Genomic DNA, 22,625 nt, shown 5'->3' with positions numbered 1-22,625 from the left:
ATAGAAGTACTTTTCTAAAAGGAAGATCTTTTGCATATATTGTATTAAACAAGAGGACTCATTTACTAATAATAAACATACATGTATGAACACACTAACCTTCACATTACTATCTTATACACACAAGAAAGTTACTTTCTTCATCCAATTTTTATCTTATTCTTAAAATACTTTTAATCTAGCCATTTCTGCTGCATGATTAACTACAAACTGCACGGCATTATTCCACCACAATACCTTGGCAACCAGCTCATATTCAGTTACACTATCAGAGCAACAGAAAGGAGAAAAAAAGAACTAATTGTATGATCATGTGGATACTGTAGAAGCCCTTTAGTTCAATCCTAGATGGGCCTCAAGAGGATAATGCTTATTCTGTTGAACTCACTGCCAAATCACAATATGAAAGAGCCAGGCAGAAAACAAGGCCCAATTATACAAAGAGTGCATTTTATCAATGACAGGGTTTATAAGAAATAGGTATGTGGCCCAGTACTTGTGGAAAATTGTTCAAAAATATTTACACAGATGGAGCTTTAAAGAAAATTATCGAACACTTACTAGCCATAATGATTTTCAATGAGAATCTCTTCAGGTAGTAGTATCAGGCCAGCAGCTCAGGCGTGAAATACTTAAAGCAACAGAATGCAATTTCAGGATTCTAAAACGTTAGTAAGGTAAGAGTCCTGATGTGTTGCTAGGCTAATGCGCTGGACTGCAAAGCCAGCTTGAACCACAAGGTCAGTGGGTCAAGCTCACCAGCTGCTCCTCAAAAAGGTCACTATGGGTCAAAACCAACTCAGTGGCACTTAACAAAATAACAACAATCACAGTGCTAGTACAAATCTCTATACTACACCCATGTTTTAAAGGTGCTCTGGTGGCACAGTGGTTAAAACTGTGAATTACAAGATTCATCAGTTCAAACCCACCAGTCACTCCCCAGGAGAAAAAAGAGACAGTCTGCTTATGTAAAGATTTATAGCCTTTCTACCCTTGGGAACCCTGTGGCGCAGATCTACTCTGTCATTTAGAGTCCTTATAAGTAAGAATAGACTCAGTGACAGTGAGTTTGGGCTTAGTTGGTTGAAAAAATATTTATGTGCAGTTTCTACCATTAAAAAGAGTTTTCAAATGAATAAAAACTCTTAGCTTCCAGTGATACACATAGTGTAGTAGTATATCAAGCTCAAACTTCCACTTGCACAAACATCACAAAACCAAACCAAATGGAAACTATTTTTAAATATTTTTTCCAACAATTATTCTCCAAATTAAACATGTTGTTGTTGTTGTTGTTGTTAAGTGCCGTCGAGTCGATTCCGACCCACAGCGACCCTGTATAGGGTTTCCAAGGAGCAGGGAGTGAGCTTGAACCGCTGACCTTGCAGTTTAAATGGCTTTGTAGTCTGGCGCATGAACCCATAGCGTCACCAGATCTACACATCAGTTGTCGTTGTTGTCCAGTGCCATCGTGTCAATTCTGACTAATCATGGCTTTCCTTTACAAGATTTCCAAGGAGCAGCTAATGGGTCTGAACCTCCAGCCTTGCAGTCAGAAGCGCAGTGCTGATCCTACAGCACCTATCAATTTGGTACATGCTCAGTTCAGAGGGTCTACATTACACACACGGCCTGAAGCTACTGCTATTGGAGTCAACATGTGCCAAGTGGTATCAAAAAAAATTCGAAACTAAATCAGGTAAGTCCTTTGTCCAGAATTATGCAAGCTGGTATTCTTTCTGTAAACAGAGAAAATTGAGTTTATTTAGTAATATAAGTATTGTTGTTGTTGTTGTTAAGTGCCATCGAGTCGGGTCCGACCCATAGCGACCCTGTACAGGGTTTCCGAGTAGTATAGCATTATAAAAAAGCTATGTGAGCTTTCTTTTTAATCTGTCTGATAAAGTCAATCAAATCATTGTATATGCTACAGTCCCATTATTTCATGCTTATCTCTAGCTCTGAAGCTACAAAAAAACGGTTTCAATTTCAAAAGATCTACACTATGGATTGAAAGTACCATGGACTGCCAAAAGAACCAACAGATCTGTGATGGAAGAAGTGCAGCCAGAGTGCTCCCTGGAGGCCAGGAAGGCCAAACTTCATCTCTCATACTTCAAACATGTTGTCAGGAGGGGCCAGTCACTGGAAAAGGATATCATGTTTGGTGAGGTGGAGGGTCAGAAAAAAGAGAAGACCCCCAGCGAGATGGATTGGGAAAATGGCAGCATCAATGGGCTCCAGTGTGGCAACAATTGTGAGGTTGGCCCAAGATCGGGCAGTGTTTCATTCTGTTGTGCTTATGCACAGGGTCACTATGAGTCGGCACCAACTCGATGGCACCTAACAATAACACTTGGATTGGGGTTTCCCTGGTTTACTGACTAAATCATGAGCTCTCTGAGCTTTGGCAGTATAAAACAGGGGAGAGCACTCCCTATTGAGGACTGAACACTTATACCCACTTGATGTCAGGTTACTACGGCAGAAAAGAATTCACTGATACCGAATTCAATTTAACATTCAAATAAATCATTTCTTTATAAATTGTTTATGCCCTTAAACTTTACTAACACTTAAACTTGCTCGTAATTTTCCACATTGATTCTTACATCACCTTCCCTAAATAAGAGAGAAAGCAAAGAAACTGATTTACCAGATGAAGAAACCTTAACTATACTGTCTTAATATACAAAACCTCTTTTAAACCTTCGTTTTCTATTGAAGAACAAAATATTTATAAAGGAGGGGAGCAAATATGACTATCCTTACAATTGCTTGACTAACACTTTATAACAGTCACAATTTATTCATCACTAAAATAATGTGATTAATAATTATTACGTCTCAGAAAGATTCTAAGTTTCTCTAGTTTCAGATAATTTTCAACCCTATTTGTTCCATGGGTGACTTTACATCAAATAAAAAATACCAGACTATAGGAGTCCTGGTGAAGCACTGTGGGTAAATGCGCTGGACTGTAAAGTCCTTTGAACCGCAATGTCAGTGGCTCAGGCTCACCTGCTGCTCCTCAGAAACCCTATACAGAAGGGGTTGCTATGGGTCAACTCAATGGCACTTAACAACAACAACATGTCTTTATGTTAAATAATATATAAACTTGCTCCTACCCACCCACCCTGACAAAAAATAAACTGATCAGACTTTTCCCTGAGACAACAATCTTTACATTGTAAGTTTTTACCGCTCTTTAATTTTCATGTCATTAGAATGTGTCCTTTACATGCTATTTCACCAAAAACTCAGTGTAAATATCTCATTTTTCAAAGAAAAAAACTAATTACATGGTTCAGTAAGTTGCCTGTGGGAACATATCAATTTTATTTACATTCAAAAGTTAAGACTTCAGCCTGTTCTCTCAATTTCAAGCACAATGAGTTTAACAATTCCATCTAATTCCTTAGATTCTTTTCTATTCTTTATATGAAAGAACTCTGAAGTAACGACTTAACAAATTTTACAACATGAAGTACTTTCCAAAAGTCTTAATAACTATTCATTTTCTTTCTTAAAGACATAACTACTAAATCTAGTATTTCAGTACATGTGCTCTAGAATCATTCAGACGATCATCACACAAGGAAGCTACTATTATTTTATAGCTTTGTCAAAACAATTCTCTCAAAAACAAACCATAGGAAAATATAAAACTGCAAGAGAATTATTAAAAGGATCAGAAAAATGTATAACACTTGAATAATTTAGATCCCAGTGAAACCCAGGTATATTTATTTTATAAACTATTATTGTGTGGCGCTGCGGGTTAATGCAGTGGACTGCAAAGTTGGTTTGAACTGCAAGGTCGGTGGTTCAAGCTCACCAGCCACTCCTTGGAAACCCTAGACAGGGTCGCTGTGGGTCAGAACCAACTTGACAGCATTTAAAAACAACAACAACCATTTACCCGTGAATGCATTGTTTTCCATAAAAGTGTTTGTTTCTCATGAAATACATATTACTAGACACAAAATAACAGGATATAGGTTACGTAAAGAAAGACTTACTTTTGTATATTTTTAGCAATCTCAAGAATTATTAATGCCATTTACTATTATCTCCATTACACTATCAATGAAATGTTGATACATAAAATACTATAAACGTAGAATGCTGAAGAATGGTGAAATTAGTTTCAATAATGTACTTTAAAAATAAACAAATCCAAATAATAATTATTTTCTAAATTAGATTAATGTCAATAAATCACAAGTTGGACACCAATAACGAAAAAACATATATAAACAGGCTAAAACAATCTCCAGAGATCTGATTTCCTCTTTGAATGAAAATTTTCAAAATGAAAGACTTCACCAAGAGAAATTTCATTCCAGTTCATTTTCTATTTAAAAGGGTTATTGATTTCTCAGAAAACAGTTCTTTTATTTCAATACAGAATAAAGGTATTTATAATGTTGATTAAAATGACTTGACTTTATTTAACCAAAGATAACCAGAAATCACCAAACATCAACAGAGTTCATAGTTTGTAAGATATACAGTAACGTATTCCTAAACCATTTATTTATTCTCTGCATTTAGAAAACTCAATGTCAACCATTCGCTTTTAAATATGCTACAAAAAAACTGGGACAGTGCTGTGGGTTAATACACTGGACTACAAGGTCAATTTGAACCTCAAGATTGGCAGTTCAAAGGACATAGCCACAGAGCGCTAGAACTGAGAGTAAAGCATCCAGCTGATATGAAGTAAGGAGAAACACACAAGAACACCCAAACTTGCAGACAGTACCCATTGGACCTAGTCTTGATGGCTCAATAATCAGAACTCAACTAGAGGAAGATTTTTTTTTTTTTTTTGGGGGGGTGGTGGTAAAGGAGACAAGGGTAAATTGCTACAATTTGATGAACTTGACCTATACTCATGGAGGTAGTAGCTCAAAGTACCAAGAAAGAAGGAAGGAGTCTTCACATCAGGTATTAATGCTATCCCCTCTGCATACAGGGTAGATAGGGATGGGCAACTTAAGACACTGGCTACCTAAAATGAGGGGGTAATAAAGGCATGAAGTAAATGGCTTACAAAGTTTAAGAGGGAGTTTAGTTTAAGAGTGTGTGGGGAAGTTAAGAGTCCCTTCTGAACAGTTTTCATCTTATCTAGATGGGTCTGGTAAAAAAAGATGGGGATAAGATTCTTACGATTCAATAGTTGAGTAATTGTTATCATGACTAACTGCAACTGTCACAACTGTAAAGGTAGAAGTATTGCAACAAAAACGGGGGAGTAGTTAATCTTAACAGTCCGGAAACAGAGAACCCTAAAACCATCAAGGGAGAGGAGCACAAGCGGAATGCGGGACCCTATCCAGAGAAGCAGTAACACCAGATATGGAGGCAGAGATGGGGATACAGGGAGAAGGAGCAGCTGAGGATTCTAGATTCATGGAAAGAAAGAGACTGAGAGTAAGCTGCCAAGAGGCAAACTTGCAGAATGTGCCCTTTGGTGGTTTAAATTATTATATATCCCTGAGTGGGTTTTTTTATTTTTTTAAAGAGCTAAAATTAATAGAAGTACTGTTAACTGATGGTACATGGAGAGGATTATAATCATTGTAATGAAACGAAGTATATAATTTGTTGAATGTAAAACTAATGTTCTGTCTGCCCTGTAAGTTTTGACTCAATTCACAATTTAAAAAAAAAAGATTGGCAGTTCAAGCTCACCAGCTGCTTCTCAGAAATCCTATACAGGTTGCTATGAGTTGGAAACAATTCAGCTGCACTTACCAACACCATGCTAATTTTCAGAGTGTCAGAGTGTAACTTTGCAATCTTAATTTGCTAGATCTTCTTCTTCCTCTCCCCCCAACCCTCTCAACCTTTCCTGTAATGTCATCTTCATTTACTCTTTAACTGCTTTTCAAGAAGCAGATGTTTCGGGAAGTCTGCTGTTTTAAAATAAGCTTAAAATTAGATTCTTCCTCAAGCCATCGAGTAAAAAACTGGTGGGGAAAAGGACATTCACAGAACCAAAGCCTCTCCCCAGATTTGCTCAATAACTAGAAAAGGGGAAAAATACATTTACACTGAACAAAATCTAGAAGACACGGCTTTATCCAAGTGACCATCATCAATATCACTAGTGTCTCAGGACAAACTGACATGAGGCCATAGGACATAGGCCTACTCATTAGTCTTGTCAGGAAAATGTTTACTTTGAATCTAATCATGAGAAAACATGTAGGCAAAAATCAGAATACTGGACATTTTTCAGGCCAACTGAACTTTTCCATTCAAATAATGCCAACATTATAAAAGGTTAAAAGAAAAAAACAAAAAACAAAAAAGACAACTTTGGGAAATTTCTAAATTAGTGGAGCGCAAAGAGTCATGATGATATCTAACTGAGATTCTGAATCACAATGACCCCATATGTACAGAGGAACTGCTGCATGGACTTTCAAGGATTTGGCCATTTGGAAACAGATTACCAGGACAGTCTTCCTAGGTACCTCTGGATGGGGTCGACCCACCAAACTTTAGGCTAATAGTTCAGCATTTAACTGTTTACATCAGTTGTTGTTGTTATGTGCCACGGAGTTGGTTCCAAATCATAGTGACCCAGCATAGGGTTTCCTAGGCTGTAAATCTTTATAAAGCCTCATCTTTCTCCTGTGGAATAGCTGGCAGTTTCGAACTGCTGACCCTGAGGTTAACAGTCTGATTCGTACGTAACCACTACACTACCAGAGCTCCTTAGACTAGGAAAAGTTATTCAGTGTATTACACTAATCTCTGGACTCCTGGGGTAGGCCAGCTGGACAAGTACTGCTTTACTAAACCCAAAGTCAGCGGATCAAATCCACCAGCTGCTACTTGGAAACCGTGGCTCGAAAGTGAATCCTTGGCACTTGACAACAACACTAATCTCTAAAATTTAAAAAAAGAAAACATGAAAAGACTGTCATTCCAAAAGAGCAATGCAATCATAAAAATTAAATTAGCAAAGACTGTATATATTCTTTATATTGAAAGCTCAGTATAATTTTTGTAAGTTCGGTACATAATCATTGGTACTTCTAAATTTAAATAAATCTGTTTCCTAAACTCAACAGAAGACTCAACTTCATATCACAATTTACAATAAAACAATTTATTACAATAGTAAAGCCTTTCAGTTCCTATTCATCTTGTATATTACTGCTAAGTGATTATGTCTCATTAGTGTCTCTCTCTTTCATGATCTCAAGTTCCTCATCCTTGTTTGTGTACTGCTCAGTATGACTTACTGGGCCAGCCTCACAGTGCCCCTGACTATTTCACTCAAACCCTATACATCACCCGACAGACTTATTCTTCCTACAATTTCGTCAATGGCTCCAAGCCTTTGCTCAGGAAACTTCCTCAGACTGGTTCAAATTTCATTCCAAACTAAGTTAACTCCTACACCTCCTTCTCCAGGAATAAATCTGATACTTCGCAAAGATACCATAACTTAAATCATAAACCAGGAAGACTACCTACCACCCTTGGCAGTAGGGCTCCCAGTGTTCCTGTTAAGTTTACTGGGAAATATTTCACCTCCTATACTTTCTCTTATATACTTACAGTGTGCTCTGCATTATACATATTTGTGCACTTGCCTTATATGCAAAAAAAATTAATCAAGGGTATTGTTGAGTACCATGGAGTAGGTTCCTACTCATAGCGACCCTGCAAGGGTTTCTGAGGCTGCAAATCTTTACGGGAGCAGAAAGCCTCATCTTTCTCCCACGGAATCAAGGGTAGGGTTTCCTGTAATTAGACCCATAGATGCATGCACTAATATGGACACAATAAAGAATGGGCACACCCATACACTGAATATACACAACGCACATTCACTGCTTTACCAGCGTTCTGCTTTGACACAACTATAGTGAGAAGACATGAAGTTACTACTCTCCCTAACATGGATCCCATAGAATCAGCTCTTAAAGTACCAATCTCCTTAGCATACAATGTAAGGCTTGTTATAAAAAATTGTTTATAGCATTGTTAAGTGTCATCAAGTCAATTCTGACTCATAATGACCCTGTATAGGGTTTCCAAGGAGCAGCGGGTGGGTTTGAACTGCCGACCTTGCAGTTCAAAACAATCTTGCAGTCAAGTGTTTATTCTACAGTGCCACACCAGGTCTTAACAAATTCCATAAGCATGAGTATCTTTGCTCCTCTAACATTTCATTATTCCAAGTTAGCTAGTGCACCCACACACTGAACCTCAAACTCAAAGATAGATAACTTCAACCTGAAAGTATACTTAAGATATTAACAAGTGATAGATAGATGTTGTTGTTGTTGCTACATGCCATCAAGTGGGTTCCCACTCACAGTACCCCATGTACAACAGAACAAAACACTGCCCAGTACTGAACTATCCTCATAATTGTTGGTATATGTGAATCAATTGTTATTGCCACTGTATCAATCCCTCTCCTTGGGGCGGGGTGTCATTTTTTTCTCTGATCCTTCACTTTTCCAAGCAAGATGTTCTGCTCCAGAGTCTAGCCCTTCGTAACAAGTCCTAAGTACAAGACGTAAGTCTCACCATCCTGGCTTCTACGGAGCATTCTGGCTGTACTTCTTTCAACACAGACTTGTTTGTTCTTGTGGCAGTTCACAGTCTTATCAATATTCTTTACCAACAAACACCTTAATTCAAATGCATCAATTCTTCAACAGTCTTCCTAATTCATTGTCCAACTATGACAAACATATAAGATGATTGAAAATATTACAGCTTGGGTCAGGCTCACCTAACTCCTCAAACTGACATTTTTGCCCTTATAAATTTTAAGGAGGGTTTCTGCAACAGATTTGCCTAATGCAGTATGTCATGTGACTTGCTGACTGCTGCTTTCAAGAGCATTAATTGTGGATCCAAGCAAATAAAATACTTGACAATTTCAATCTTTTCTGCAGCAAGCAGCTTGGCTTCTGCTGTTTGACACAGTCCCAACAGAAGGAGAAGCATCATGCAAAGCAGATATATCTCGGAAGCTGGCCTCTATCTCCTCTCTAGGATAACTCTGAATTCACTGGTAAAAATATATAATATTGCCATATTCACAGCTTTTACTATGAGCCTTGTAAACCTTAGGGAAAAACTGGTCTAGCAACAATTGTTTTCAGCTTAGGTGGATTGAATTCAAAGTGAGTTGTATGAGCCACTCCCATTCACAGAAAACTGAAGTACAAAGTAACTGCATTTATGAGATCACAAAAGCAGATAACAAACTAAAGCAAAACTGACCGACCTCTGTAGACCTCACCACTATCAATTACTAGCCAGAACCCACAAACCCCCACTATTACATACAGGCACCTATGTGAATAGGCAGAGAATAGTGAACATAAGTGAAAGGTGGTCAAAACTTAGTAATCTACATTTCCTGCAGCAATTAGCCAGGTTGGGCCTTATGCCTCACAGCTTCAAAAGAAGGAAAACATAGGAACATTGTGGTTAAGCAATTTAATGAATACTTTTAGAAAAAACAAAATAATTAAGTAGATGTTAGTAATACTTTTACTATGAAAATAGTAGTGAAGTATGTAGAAGACTGATAATCACCTAGTAGAAACAATAAAGTAGTGTAAGCATTGATGATTAATAGAAACTTGTATTGCTAAGAAGATGTAATCAGGGGTCTGATAAGTGGAAATGATTTGTGTAAGATTTAACTTGATCTTTTAGTGGGAGTAAGAAGAAGCAATTTATCACTTACGTAGGAGAGGAGATGATGTCAAAAGGAAAATGTTTAATGGTTGAAAAATGAACAGGATATGGAAAGGTCAGTTTGGACATCATAGAAATGCTTTTGTTAAGGTTGTATAATCACAGGGTAAAAGGAATGTTGTGATTGAAACTGTGTAATAATTCAAGGAAAAATCAAAGTATCAAATCATTATGTACTGTGTAATTTTAAGTCTAAAAATAAAGACTTGCTGAGCTGGGAGAGAAGCAGAAAGACAGAGAAAGAGAGCCCCATCAGCCAACTAAGCAGAGGCTCTCGATTGCATTCATTTTTGCCGACTCCAAGTCTCCTCTCGTGTCCCACAACCCCGCTAGAGCTGGACTCTTGCACTTTTCTGCGTTTATCATAACACCATTCACTGGTCAAGGTATGAGGGGTTTTGTTTTCTTTACATTGAGGTGCAACCCATACTGAACACTGTGGTCTTTGATCTTCATCAGTAAGTATGTTAAGAGTTCTTTGCTTTCAGCAAGTAAGATTGCTGCACATTGCAGATTGTTAATGAGTCTTTCTCCAATTCTGGTGCCTTCTTATTATTATTCATATAACCCAGCTTCAAGGATTATTTACTCAGTATACAGACTGAATTAAGTATGGTGAAAGAATACAACTGTAGTGCACACCTTCCATGATTTTAAACCATTCAGTACTCCCTTGTTCTACTCAAATGACTGCTTCTTGGTCTGTGTACAGGCTCCTCATGAGCACAATTAAGTGTTCTGGAACTGCCATTCTTCACAACATTACCCATAATTTATTAAGAGCCACAGTTGAATACCTTCGCATAGTAGTCAAAACAAGTAAACATCTTTTTGGTATTCTCTGCCATTAGCCAAGATCCATTTGACACAAGCAATGATATCCTGCATTCCACGTCCTCTTCTGAATCCTGGTTAAATTTCTGGCAGCTCCCTATGGATGTACTGCGGCAACCACTTTTTACTCATCTTCAGTAAAATTTTACTTGTACATGATAATGATATTGGCTCCATAATTTCCACATTCCATTGAGTTGCCTCACCTTGGGACTGTTACAAATATGGATTTTTTTCCCAATCAGCTAACCAGGTATATCAGTCTTCCAAATTTTTTGGAATAGACAAGTGAGCGACTCCAATGCTGCTTCACTTTATTAAAACATTTAAATTTGCATCCGGTCAATTCCTGTAGCCTTGTTTTTTTGCCAGGGCCTTCAGTGTAGCTTGGACTTATTTCTCAGTACTGTCAGTTCTTGATCATATGCTACCTACCTCTCGAAATAAATGGACATTAGTCAATTCTTTTTTGGTACAGTGACCGTATTTATTCCATCTTCTTTTAATGCTTCCTGCATCATTCAATATTATGCCTATACAATCTTACAAGTTTGTAACCCAAGACTTCGATATTTTTCATTGTTCTTTCAGAAATGCTGAGCATGTTGTTCCCTTTTGATTTTCATTTCCATTATGGTATTTTATCTTCTTGAGCTGCCATGCTCCTTGAAATTTTGTTCTTTCTTTTACTTCATCATTTTTCCCATTGTTTTAATTTCTCTATGTTCCAGAGCGAGTTTCAGAGTCCCTTCTGACATTCCCTTTGATCTCTTCTTTCTTGTCTGGTTTTTTAATGTAGGATGTTCTTGATGTCATCCCACAACTCCTCTGATCATTACTCTCTAATGAATCCAATTTATTCTTGAGATAATCTCTAAATTCACATGGCATATATTCAAGGTCATGTTTTGGCTGCTGTAGACTTGTTTTATTTTCTTCAGCTTCAGCCTGAACTAGCATACGAGCAACTGATGGTCTATTGTGGAACAGTCAGCCCCTGGCCTTGTTTTGGCTGACGGTATGGCACTTTTCCACCGTCTCTTTCCACAGATGTAGTATGGCACTTTTCCACCGTCTCTTTCCACAGATGTAGTCAATGTGATGCCTGCGTATTCCATCTGGTGAGGTCCATGTGTATAGTCACCGCTTATGTTGTTGAAAAGATATCTGCAATAAAGAAGTCATTGTTCTTGCAAAATTCTACTATGAATCTCCAGTATCACTTCGATTACCAAGGTCATATTTTCCAACTACCAATCCTTTCTCTTTGTTTCCAACTTTTACACACCAGTCAAAAATAGTTATCAATCATCTTGAGTGCATGTTTGTTCAAGTTCAGACTGAAGAAGGTGGTAGAATTCTTCAATTTTATCATCACTGGCTTTAGTGGTTGGTACATACATTTGAATAACCGTTGCATTAAGTGGTCTTCTTTGTAAGCATATGGATATTATTCTATCACAGACAGTACTGTACTTCAAGAGAGATCCTGAAATGTTTATTTTGATGATGAATACAACACCATTCCTTTTCAGTTTCACAATTCCAGCATAGCAAACCATTTGAATGTCTGATTAAAAATGACTAAAACCAGTCCACTTCAGCTCACTAAAGCCTAAAATATTGATTTTTATGTGCTCCATTTAACTTTTGACAAATTCCAATTTTTCTAGATTCATACTTCATATATTCCATGTTTCACTTATTAATGGATGTTTAAAGCTATTTCGTCTCGTTTTGAGTTGTGATCCATTAGCAAATAGAGGTCCCAAAAGCTTTACTCTATCCATGTCATTACGGTCAACTCTACTTTGCGGAGGCAGCTCTTCCCCAGTCGTATTTTGAGTGCCTTCCATCCTGTGGGGCTAATTTTCCGGCACTTTATCAGGCAGTACACCAGTTATTCTTAAGGTTTCCAGGGATTAAATATTGAGAAGTGGTTCACCTCTCCTTCTAGGTAGTCTGTCTTAGTCTGGAAACTCTGCTGAAACCTGTCCACCATGGATGACCCTTCTAGTATTTATTTAAAATACAAGGGGCATAGCTGGCCATCACCAAAACAACGTACAAGTCAATACAGTACAGCAAAATGACAGACAATAGTTAACAGAATTATTTTTAAGTGTCAGTATGTTTTAGTCTTGATAGATTTCAAAAAAGTCTCAATTTGTACAACCAACAACAAAAATACTCTATTTGTATCCTTCACTTTTTCATGATGGCTCAACCTATCATATTCCACTCCTCACTTAGAACAAAACTATCTTTTAGTCACTTGTTTATCTAATTTAAATTTCATATATCTTCTAATGTTAGGTTAAACCATATGTAAAATTGTCATCCAGCCACTTTTACCTAAAATAGGACAACTTCAAGGATTTGACCTAATCTTTAATACCTGGCATACTTTCCTGGCAGCACACAAAGGACTACTTTCATTTTTTGCCTTAAGAGGAAAGAAAATAAAAATAATTATTCTTATGGAAAACACTCATGATACACTGCTAAGTGAAAAAGACTGAGTTAGAAAACAATGTAATACTAATTTCATTTGTACATAAGCATCAAATATTGAAACTCTGCTTTAGACTAACAAGGTTATGCTTCTTCATCCTCTTCATTTGGTGGTTATAATGTTTTCCTCATTTTCTAATTAAGATGCAACACTTCTGTCATTTTAAGAAACAATTTGAAAAATCAATCTGTGCTGAATTGAATTCTTTAACCAAAAAATACTTTTAAAAGCAACTATGTTTTCCTTCTTGTTGTTAGGTACTTAGCAGTTAGTTCTGACTGACAGCACCCAATGTACACAGAACAAAACAGTGCCGGGTCCTACGCCATCCTCACAATCACTGCTGTGTTTCAGCCCATTGTTGCAGCCATTGTATCAATCCATCTTGTTCAGGGTCTTCTGCTTTTTTACTGACCCTCTACCAAACAAGATGTCATTCTCCAGGGACTGGTCCTGCTTTATTACATGCACAAATTCTGTTAGACACTTCTAAGGAGCATTTTAACAGTACTTCTTCCCACACAGATTTGTTCATCCACTGATTCAACAAGATATATTTATAGGTCTTCACAAGTACCATCATTCAAATGCACCAATTCTTCTTCTGTCTTCCTTATCCAATGTCTAGCTTTCACATGCGTATGAGGAAACTGAAAATACCATGGCTTTTGTCAGGTGCACCTTAGTCTTCAAAGTGACATCTTTCCTTTTTAAAGCAACTATAAAAAGTTTAACTAGGCTGCCTCTTTTTGTAACTAGGTGACAAAGTCCATGAGAAATACACAATAACTCAAAAAAGATGCTTCTAAGAACAGTGATCATTTGCCTTGTTGGTACAGATAAATAACTTAATTCATCAACTAAATAAACTTGATTAACAATTGGTTTGATTTCTTCATCATTATATAATAATGATTAACATTTCTAACAGAGACCAAGCCGAATGATTATAACATAAGGGAAAAGAGAGCACAAAAAGAAAAAACCTACATAAACCAAAAGAAACAACAACAAACACTGCTTTGTGTTTTGCTACTTGCTGTTTTAAATCCAACTCATAGCGACCACAACATATAGGGTTTCCATTTCCAAGCAGCAGCTGGTGGGGTCTGAGTGTCTGACCTTGAGATTAGCAGTCCAGTGTTTATCCTACAGTGTCACACACCAGATATCAGAAGTAGGTGTTTTGATACTTAAATGGACATGTACAAATGTTATAAACACATTCAAATCAGTGGTTCAAACACCCCAGCCACTCCTTGGAAACCCTATGTAGGGTCGTCGCTATGATACAGAACCATTCCCATGATATTAACAACAGGAGGTATCTTATTTCTTCTTCTTCTAATAAACAGAAAATTCAGATGTGGTAAAACTTTTCATTTTAAATGAGTTCATTCTTACCTACATGAAGTTGGCTATGAGATTACACAGGTACATAAATTCTGAGAATTTGCTGATTAACCAGGAAGTAAACAATCTAAACCAGAATAGGTTCTTACATTTATAAACCAAAGACTCTAGAAATTACTGGGAGACAAGTCTGAGCTGAACAGATAAACAGACCACAAGGTAAACTGTTAGCTCAATTAATCCACCGTGATTTACTGCCCTCTGGCTGTTGTGGCAGGAGGTATCACTGACTTAAATTTTTTTTTTTAAATGGCTGCAAAGTAAGCTAGAAAGGTATCAAGCAGAAGTTAGTACAAAATCCTCTAGGCAAATTTAGAAGCTTTTTAGCAGACCCTAAAAGTATGCACTGGAGTCCTGGTGTGGTGTTGTGGGCTAATGCACCAGACTGCAAAGTCATTTGAGCTGCAAGGTCGGTGGTTCAAGCTCACCAGTGGCTCCTTGGAAACCCTATACAGGGTTGCTATGGGTCAGAATCCACTCAACAGCACTTAACAACAACAACAGTATGCATTAGAGTCCTGGTGTGGCGCTGTGGGCTAATGCGCCAGACCTTAAAGCCGTTTGAACTGCTAGGTCGGCAATTCAAGCTCACCAGCTGCTCCTTGGAAACCCTATACAGGGTTACTATGCTCCGGAATGGACTAGGCGGAACTAACAACAACAAAATATGCATTAACATTAGTTGTACTCCTTCCTTTAAAAACATTAAAAAATCAACTGAAACTTGCAACCACAAGTTAATAAAATACAAACAAAGTTAGAAATTATAAAAGTTGACCTTGGGAGACTGAATTAGTCAAAATAAGCTAGTATTCTAACTAGAGAAGTGAGTTAGAAAAATCTCTTAGCATACTAGATAGAAACACAGATAAAGAGGCAAAAAAAACTTTTACAAGAAATAGTAAAATTCCCACTAGCTATTATTTCAATGGAGTCCTGGTATGGTGCAATCGGATAAGCAATGGAATGCTCACCTCAAGGCTGGCAGTTCAAACCCACCTGTCGTTTCTTGGGAACCCTTATGCAAGGCCCCTATGTGTCAGAATTGACTCAATGGCACTCAACAGCAACAACACCCAGGAAAAGGAGCTCTGGTAGCATAGTGGTTACAAATCAGGCTGCGGACTGCAAGGTCAGCAGTTCAAAACTACCAGCTGTTCCGCGGGAGAAAGATGAAGCTTTCTGCTCCCATAAAGATTTACAGCCTCAGAAACCCTGTACAGGGTCGCTATGAGTCGGACCCGACTCCACGGCATACCACCACCACCACCACCACCACCAGGAAAAGGCAAAGCAAAACTTGATTTGAACAAAATAGGCTAAATTCTTTTTATTAAACTTTCTTCAAAATACTGTCCAATGTCATCACATAATATTATACAGTAAGGTGCACACTAAATATCTGTATCACCATACAATTTCCCTCAAAATAATTGAGCTGGCAATGAAACACAACAGCCACAGTATAAGAAAAGTAATTTTGTTCATTTCATTGTCTTGCAAATTATTCAAAATTCAGTATCACTTAAAACAGTGGTTCTTAGCCTTGTTTACACCACAACCAAGGTACCCAACAAGGATGGGAAAGGGTAAGGGAATTTGAAGACACTGGGAGTGGGAGATGTGGGTGAGGGTGAGGAGGCACTGGGTTTTTCTTTTACAAAATAGCCTTAATAACCACCTTTCAGGAATTTTTCATTGTTTGAAACACATAATGTAAATAATTTTTTAAGAATAAACGGAAAACTTACCCTGCAGTTCATGATGTATTACACCTACTAGGTTAGGTTCATCTCCCCACCAGAATATCCATAACTCTTTGCAATCTGGTTTGACATCACGACGCCAAACACACAGCAAGTTGGCTTGCAGGCAGCGGATGAAACTTAACAGGATTGGATCATCCTGGGCTGGGGCTGAAATTATGGGTCCACAGTCCCCATGCCCTCCAAAATTGTACCTACGCCATTTGATTCCTGTGAGTTCAGCCTGAAAAAAAGTGACAGGAAAATGGAAATGTTTTAATTTTTATTTCCAATTACAGAACTCTACAGACAGGCTTATATACCAAAAGAAGTATATTTGTTAAAGTAAACATTTAAACTAAACTTGGTAAGATTTCTCTCAGCGAAGAATGTTAATTTCTTCCTATCAAGATTTCTACATGGCACACTTCTACTTTAAATAAAACACCAAAATAACCAATGTTTTGTACTACATCATTTAATTTACCCAAATCATTTATTTCCTATAAAGTCCCTATAGGCAATTTATTATATACTGATTCCTTACACCCTAAGTTACATTCAGAAATCAGGTTAAGTATTCTTTTTAAATAAGCTTGCAGAATTGAAATTAACTCATTTTTTAAAAAGGATTTTCTCAATTTCTTCCCATCCAAAAGCTACATTTTAAATCATTTTTAATCAGGAAAGCAGTTAAGATGCAGTGAGTGGCATGGCGCTTCATCATGAACACCAAAAGGCTATTTACGTAGATACCACTAATGCAACCGATGGAAAGTTATAAGCAATTTATTCGTTATTATTTAATATACAGCAGACAGAAAAAAACTCTGCTTCTATAACAATTCCCTAATGTAGTCTGGTCTTTGTTTTTAAAACACAGAAATCTTTAACAGTCAGATTACAGAAACCTGTATCTTTATTCTGTTATGATGTATATTTGCTATATGAATATTCATTAAATCTTAGCAGAAGGAAGGGAATTTCAAAGATCTTGAAAACACAAAGCAGAATACCTTAGCTAAGTAAGTACCGATAAACTATAACCTTGTATTCAAAACTGATAGTAAAACTAGTAATATAATTCTGACCCAGAGAGCTCACATTTCCCTTACATTCAATTTTTATTTATTCATCTGCCCTCCTCCCCCTCCCCCCTGCATCGAGTCAATCATTTTTGTCAACAAGCTGTTTTTCAAATAACAAGTACCACTGGGTATAAAAATAACTGTACCTCCTACCAACACAACTGAAATCAATGTAAAACACTGAAACAAGCAATCACTATATTGAAAGAATTTAAGAAAAATGTACTACTTTCTTCAAGTTGAAGAAAAAAGATCTCACTTCAAAATAAAATTAGTTAGAAAACTAATGATATCCGACTAAACCTGTCTGGAATTCAGTTATTGATTCTTTAAAATGAGAAAGACAAATTTCATCTTCAATGAATACTCTCAATAAAAGCTGGTTCTAGCATCATTTATGCATTCCTTTTATGTCCCTTGGTATAACTCTGATTATAAAAGTAAATCATAAATAAAATAGTCATACCAGAAATAATTATTTTCTATAATCTCACCAGAAACAATAACTATGTGATCTTTATGCATTGAGTATATACATCTTCAAGTTAGATCCGGAGTGTATGACTTTGCACCCTGATATTTCATTTATTATAAATATTTTTATAGATTACTAATAGCATTCGAAAACTATTATAAATATTTACATAAGAGTCTGTCCGCTATTTGGGAAAAAACAAACATAATAATCATCCCATAACAACTAGACAATCTTCCATTTTTCTCATTATTATAATTAACTAGAACTGAGAAGTGATGAACACTGCTATTTATCTGATTATTTCTTTAGGAAACATGGCTTGATATAAAATTACCATGATGAGTACTATCATAGTTTTTCAATTAATAGTTCCCACCAATACAAATTACCTTCTCCTAAATTGCATAGCCTCTAAAATACCTGCCAATATTACTGAATAATCTATCCTTATAATAATGGTTGTCTTGCTTAGAGGAATACTTGTGGGGTCAGCCTTTCTGGATTGGCATCCCAGCTCTAGACGTAATACACCTGTAAACTGCAAATACCTTGAGAGTTACTTAACATCCGTCCCTCAGTTGCCTAACTTTTGAAATGAGGATACTAGTCCTGACTCACAGGGTTGCTGATCATGAGTTACTATATGTAAGCAGTAAGGGCAGCAAAAACTATCAATGATTATTATTATCATTATGAGCAGCAATCAGGATAGCAGTCCTGTTTTCTCTTTCTCTGCTCATATCCTTTGCCCATTTTTCTATCATACAAGTTCTTTTACAGCGATTTCTTCAAGTAAGAGTTGTGTATGTTTTCATCAGAAAGCCTAACATCAACCATTACATAAATGTCAAAGAAGGTAACTAAATAAAAAGGAACAGTTACAATCAGAAATGCTAAATAGAAAGCTAGCTTTTCATACCATCACCTAACCTAAAGGTGTTCCGTGCCTAAGAATCTTAGGGATCAGGGAAAGAAGGAGGAGAGGTGAGGCAAGGAAGCAGGGGATGAGAGGCGCACAATAATTACGGTGCTGTAGGAGAAGCACTGGGTTGCAATGTTGGTTTAAACTGCAAAGGTCAGCAGTACAAACTCACCAGCCGCTACTCAGAAACCCTATACAGGATCACCATGAGTTGGAACCGATTTAACAACAACAATATTGATATCAAGCATATTTTCCAAGTTAAAAGGTAAGACGCCTCGGAGATTTAAATTTACACAACAGGTGAGGCCGTCCACAAGAAAATCCACCAGCAGCAATTACTCACTAGAATACTTTCACCTATAACATCCGGTATGGCTCAGTAGACAAAATATTTGGCTTTGATTCAAACGAATGGTTTCCTAAATCCTAGCTAGCACTTCCACTAATTTCATATCAGTGTTTCCTAGCACTGAGAGGTGCAGGGGACCCAATGCCACCGGCTCTAAATTCTTGATAGAGTCGTTCTAGCAAGTGTTAGAACACAAATGAAAGTGATCTAGCAGCAAGGCCTCAGAACACTGCAACATACCAATGATTCACCCCTTTATTTTTAAAGTTAAAATTAAGTATCATTATACCAAGTCTTCACTGGAAAACATAACAATGTAAGAGCATTCAAGCCTAAGAGTGATAACTAAGTATAAAGAGGATATTCAAAGACTTATTTGTAAACTGTGAATTAATGTTTGATGAGAGAAAAGAGGACTCAGCAATAGTGAAATAGTCTGTCCAAGAAAGAAAAATCTTATCATGGAAGTGTATTCAATTAAGATTAAAATATGTCCTCACTAACCATAATCTTATTTATCGTTAAAAAAATCAATTCAATTGCAAGTCCTGAAGGCCCCAATTTCTAACAAATGGGTTAATATGGCCAACTCTCAAAACTCCTTATCTAATGATTTCTAAAATTATGAAACAAACCTTAAAAATATTTCTAGATGTAATTCTCTCAAAATACACTGTGCTTCTCTCAATGTCAAAAAGACTGGCAACCCAGAAATACAGTGAAAGGAAGAATACAAAGAGACTTGTTTTTCCTGGTCACTCAAGTTGTCCACCTTTGACAGGTACAGACAGTCACCATTAATTTTTCTGTTGCTCTTTATTTACTGGAAAACATTTATGCTTTCCTTCTCTGACAGGTTTCTGGCTTTCACAAGTTCCGAGTTTTGCAGATTTTACTATGAATTTAAAGTTTTAAATTACAGATCTAAGAAAACAAAATTAAAATATTTAAGTACAAAACCAGAACACACATATGTACAATTAATAGCCAAGATCAGCACCAAATAACAGGTCCCATAATAAACTCTTCATAACTAAAGACATTAGAACTCAAAGGGGTTAAATAAGTCTCTCAAAGTCACATAACTAGCAAACAGCTGATCCCAATTGTACTGTAGTTCAAAAAAAAAGGTTTCCACTTAGCCATATTGGCTCATAGGGCTTCGTGTTATTATAACATAGCACAAAGAAACTGTCATTGACTCAATTTAGTAATGACTACTGCTCACGGTCATACTTTCTAATTTAAGAAAGTTCCTTAGTCTTAAAGTTCATAACTAAAGTTCTTTAGTCTTCCTTGGGTATTAGGAACACAAATATAAGCATACCCACACACCATCTCATGAATAGAAGAAACTTTTTATTTTACTTTAATAATGATACGCCTCCTTTTACAAACTACTACTACAAGATTGTCAGTACACAAATTAATTCTTAGAGTATATGTGCATATAACAAACCAAGTTAGTAATTATTAAAATAGCAAGAGAGGCTTTGGGGGGAGGAGGGGAAGAATAGGGATGGGGGAACTTTCTCTGCCATGTCCAGAGTCTGCTGTTCAGACAGTCAAGGTTCCCAGGTAATTGAACCAGGATAAATTCACTTCTTAACAGCATGAATGTGGTTCAAATAAAATTTGTATCGATTCTACTCTTTATGTACAGTATGTAGAACATGAGCTGATAAATTCTCCCAGTAGAGATCATTTATTTGCACTGACCCACTAAAACCAGATCCCTCATGAGCAATAATAGATACTTGCATTATGGCTCCCCAGAGTTATTCAGCAGTCACGGTACACAGTAAGACTAGCAGGTCTTAATAACAATGACTCACAGTATAGCATCCTGGAAAGAACACTGGCAAAAGGTCAGGAGATCTAGGTTCTAGTTCTGCTTCTTCAACTATCTTATTTATATGATATTCAAAAACTATTCCACCTCAGGGCACCCTGTATGATAAGCATTAGACAGAAAGGTCGATTTGAACTACAAGGTTGGCAGTTTAAACTCACCAGTTGATCCTCTATGTAGGATCACCGTGAGTTGGAAATGGCTCTCAGGCACGTAACAGTTAACAAATGAAAAAAATGTTGCTACCTACTCAATCCTGTGTCTTAAGGACCTGCAGAACAGAGAACTGCTCCATAGGGTTTCCAAGGCTGTACTCTTAGGGGTGTGGAGCTGTGGGTTAATGCGTTGGACTGCAAACTCAGTTTGAACTGCAAAGTCAGAGGTTCAAGCTCACCAGCTGCTCCTCGGAAACCCTATACAGGGTCACTACAAGTCAGAACTTGGCGGCACTAACAAAAACAGTAACAATCTTAGGGGAGCGTAGTGACTCCATAGGGTAAGAATTGGACTAGAAACCACAAGGTCAATGGTTTGAGCCCACCAGATACTCAGCAGGAGAAAGATGACGCTCCTGAAAAGATTTAAACCCGCAAAACCCTATTCAGGGTTGCTATGAGTTGGAACCTACTGGACAGCACTTAACAACTATCTTTACAGAAGGAGACGGCTACCTCAAACCACCTATCTTGTGGTTCCTACTCAAGCACTTAACCACTGTGCCACCAGGACTCCTTACGGGAAAACTCAATTCTATAAATTAGTCTCCTGACCCAGACTAATTATATCCCCCTCACAAAGACAACTTGTAAATAAGACGGAACACTTATTAGATGGAATGACCAGCAATAACAGCGTTGCCAGAGATACTCAAATTTTCAAGAAATCTTTGAAGAAAAGATTCCTCAAACAACATAAATTAGCTTACTATTAATCTTGGGCAAGATTCTAGAAAGGTGTGAAGAAATGAATCTGGAGCCAACAGGAGTGCACTAGGAAATTCCTGTTGAGAGTGAGTTATTCCTCTAAGTCGATGAGGGAAATACAGTAAACATAGTAAGTCACTTCTCAACTTGAGTCATAGAAAGGGAAGTCACATGTAACAGAAAACGTCTGTTAAAACAGAGTTAATCAACTCCAGGTAAAGACAGCAGAGTAAACATACACATCTGCTTTTGCTCTATCTTAAATCTCACAAAAATGTCAGTAAAGAGGTTTCTTTGTTTTGTCTTTTTCTTAAATCACAAGGTTAAGCAGAAGACGAGAGGAGATAAAAGCAGCAAAATTCTGAAAGCTCAGAAGCAGATGCTCAAGAGGTAAAGACATTTACTCAGAAAAGTAAACCTTACACTACTAGCCATGGAGAAAGCTGAGAAACAAGTCAGTTTACACAAAAGCTCTTCTGCCTCAGGAGGTACAGATACAGGTAGCTTTGGAAGTAGGGTTGAAAGAAGACAGGAGATAAAGTAAGGAGAAGTGGCTGAAAGCTTGTTAAAGAAATACTCAGATCCCCAAATAAGCTCCCCATTCCACATAGCTGAGCCAGTGTTTCATCCAGCAAATACTGTTAGTGTAGTCTCTGGAGACAGCAAAACAGGGCATCTAGATTAAAAAAAAAAAAAAAAATAGAGAGTGTCTGGAATGGGAAACATAAGCACAAATTAAGGACA

At 37.1% G+C, this 22,625-nt stretch overlaps 1 protein-coding gene across 1 annotated transcript in view; it reads right to left on the bottom strand.

The window, feature by feature from the left end:
• MED13L (mediator complex subunit 13-like) overlaps positions 1-22,625 on the bottom strand; it is a 367,925-nt gene that overhangs the window by 313,567 nt on the left and 31,733 nt on the right. The window contains exon 2 of the mRNA XM_006865509.1: positions 16,273-16,510. Within this exon, the coding sequence (XP_006865571.1) occupies positions 16,273-16,510 (238 nt within the window). The remainder of the gene's footprint in view (positions 1-16,272; positions 16,511-22,625) is intronic.

The sequence above is a fragment of the Chrysochloris asiatica genome, unplaced genomic scaffold (genome assembly GCF_000296735.1).
Source record: "Chrysochloris asiatica unplaced genomic scaffold, ChrAsi1.0 scaffold00078, whole genome shotgun sequence".
In the NCBI taxonomy this organism is placed as follows: domain Eukaryota; kingdom Metazoa; phylum Chordata; class Mammalia; order Afrosoricida; family Chrysochloridae; genus Chrysochloris; species Chrysochloris asiatica.
The sequence above is the reverse complement of the archived record's forward strand: the minus strand, read 5'-3'. Positions and strand labels throughout refer to the sequence as shown.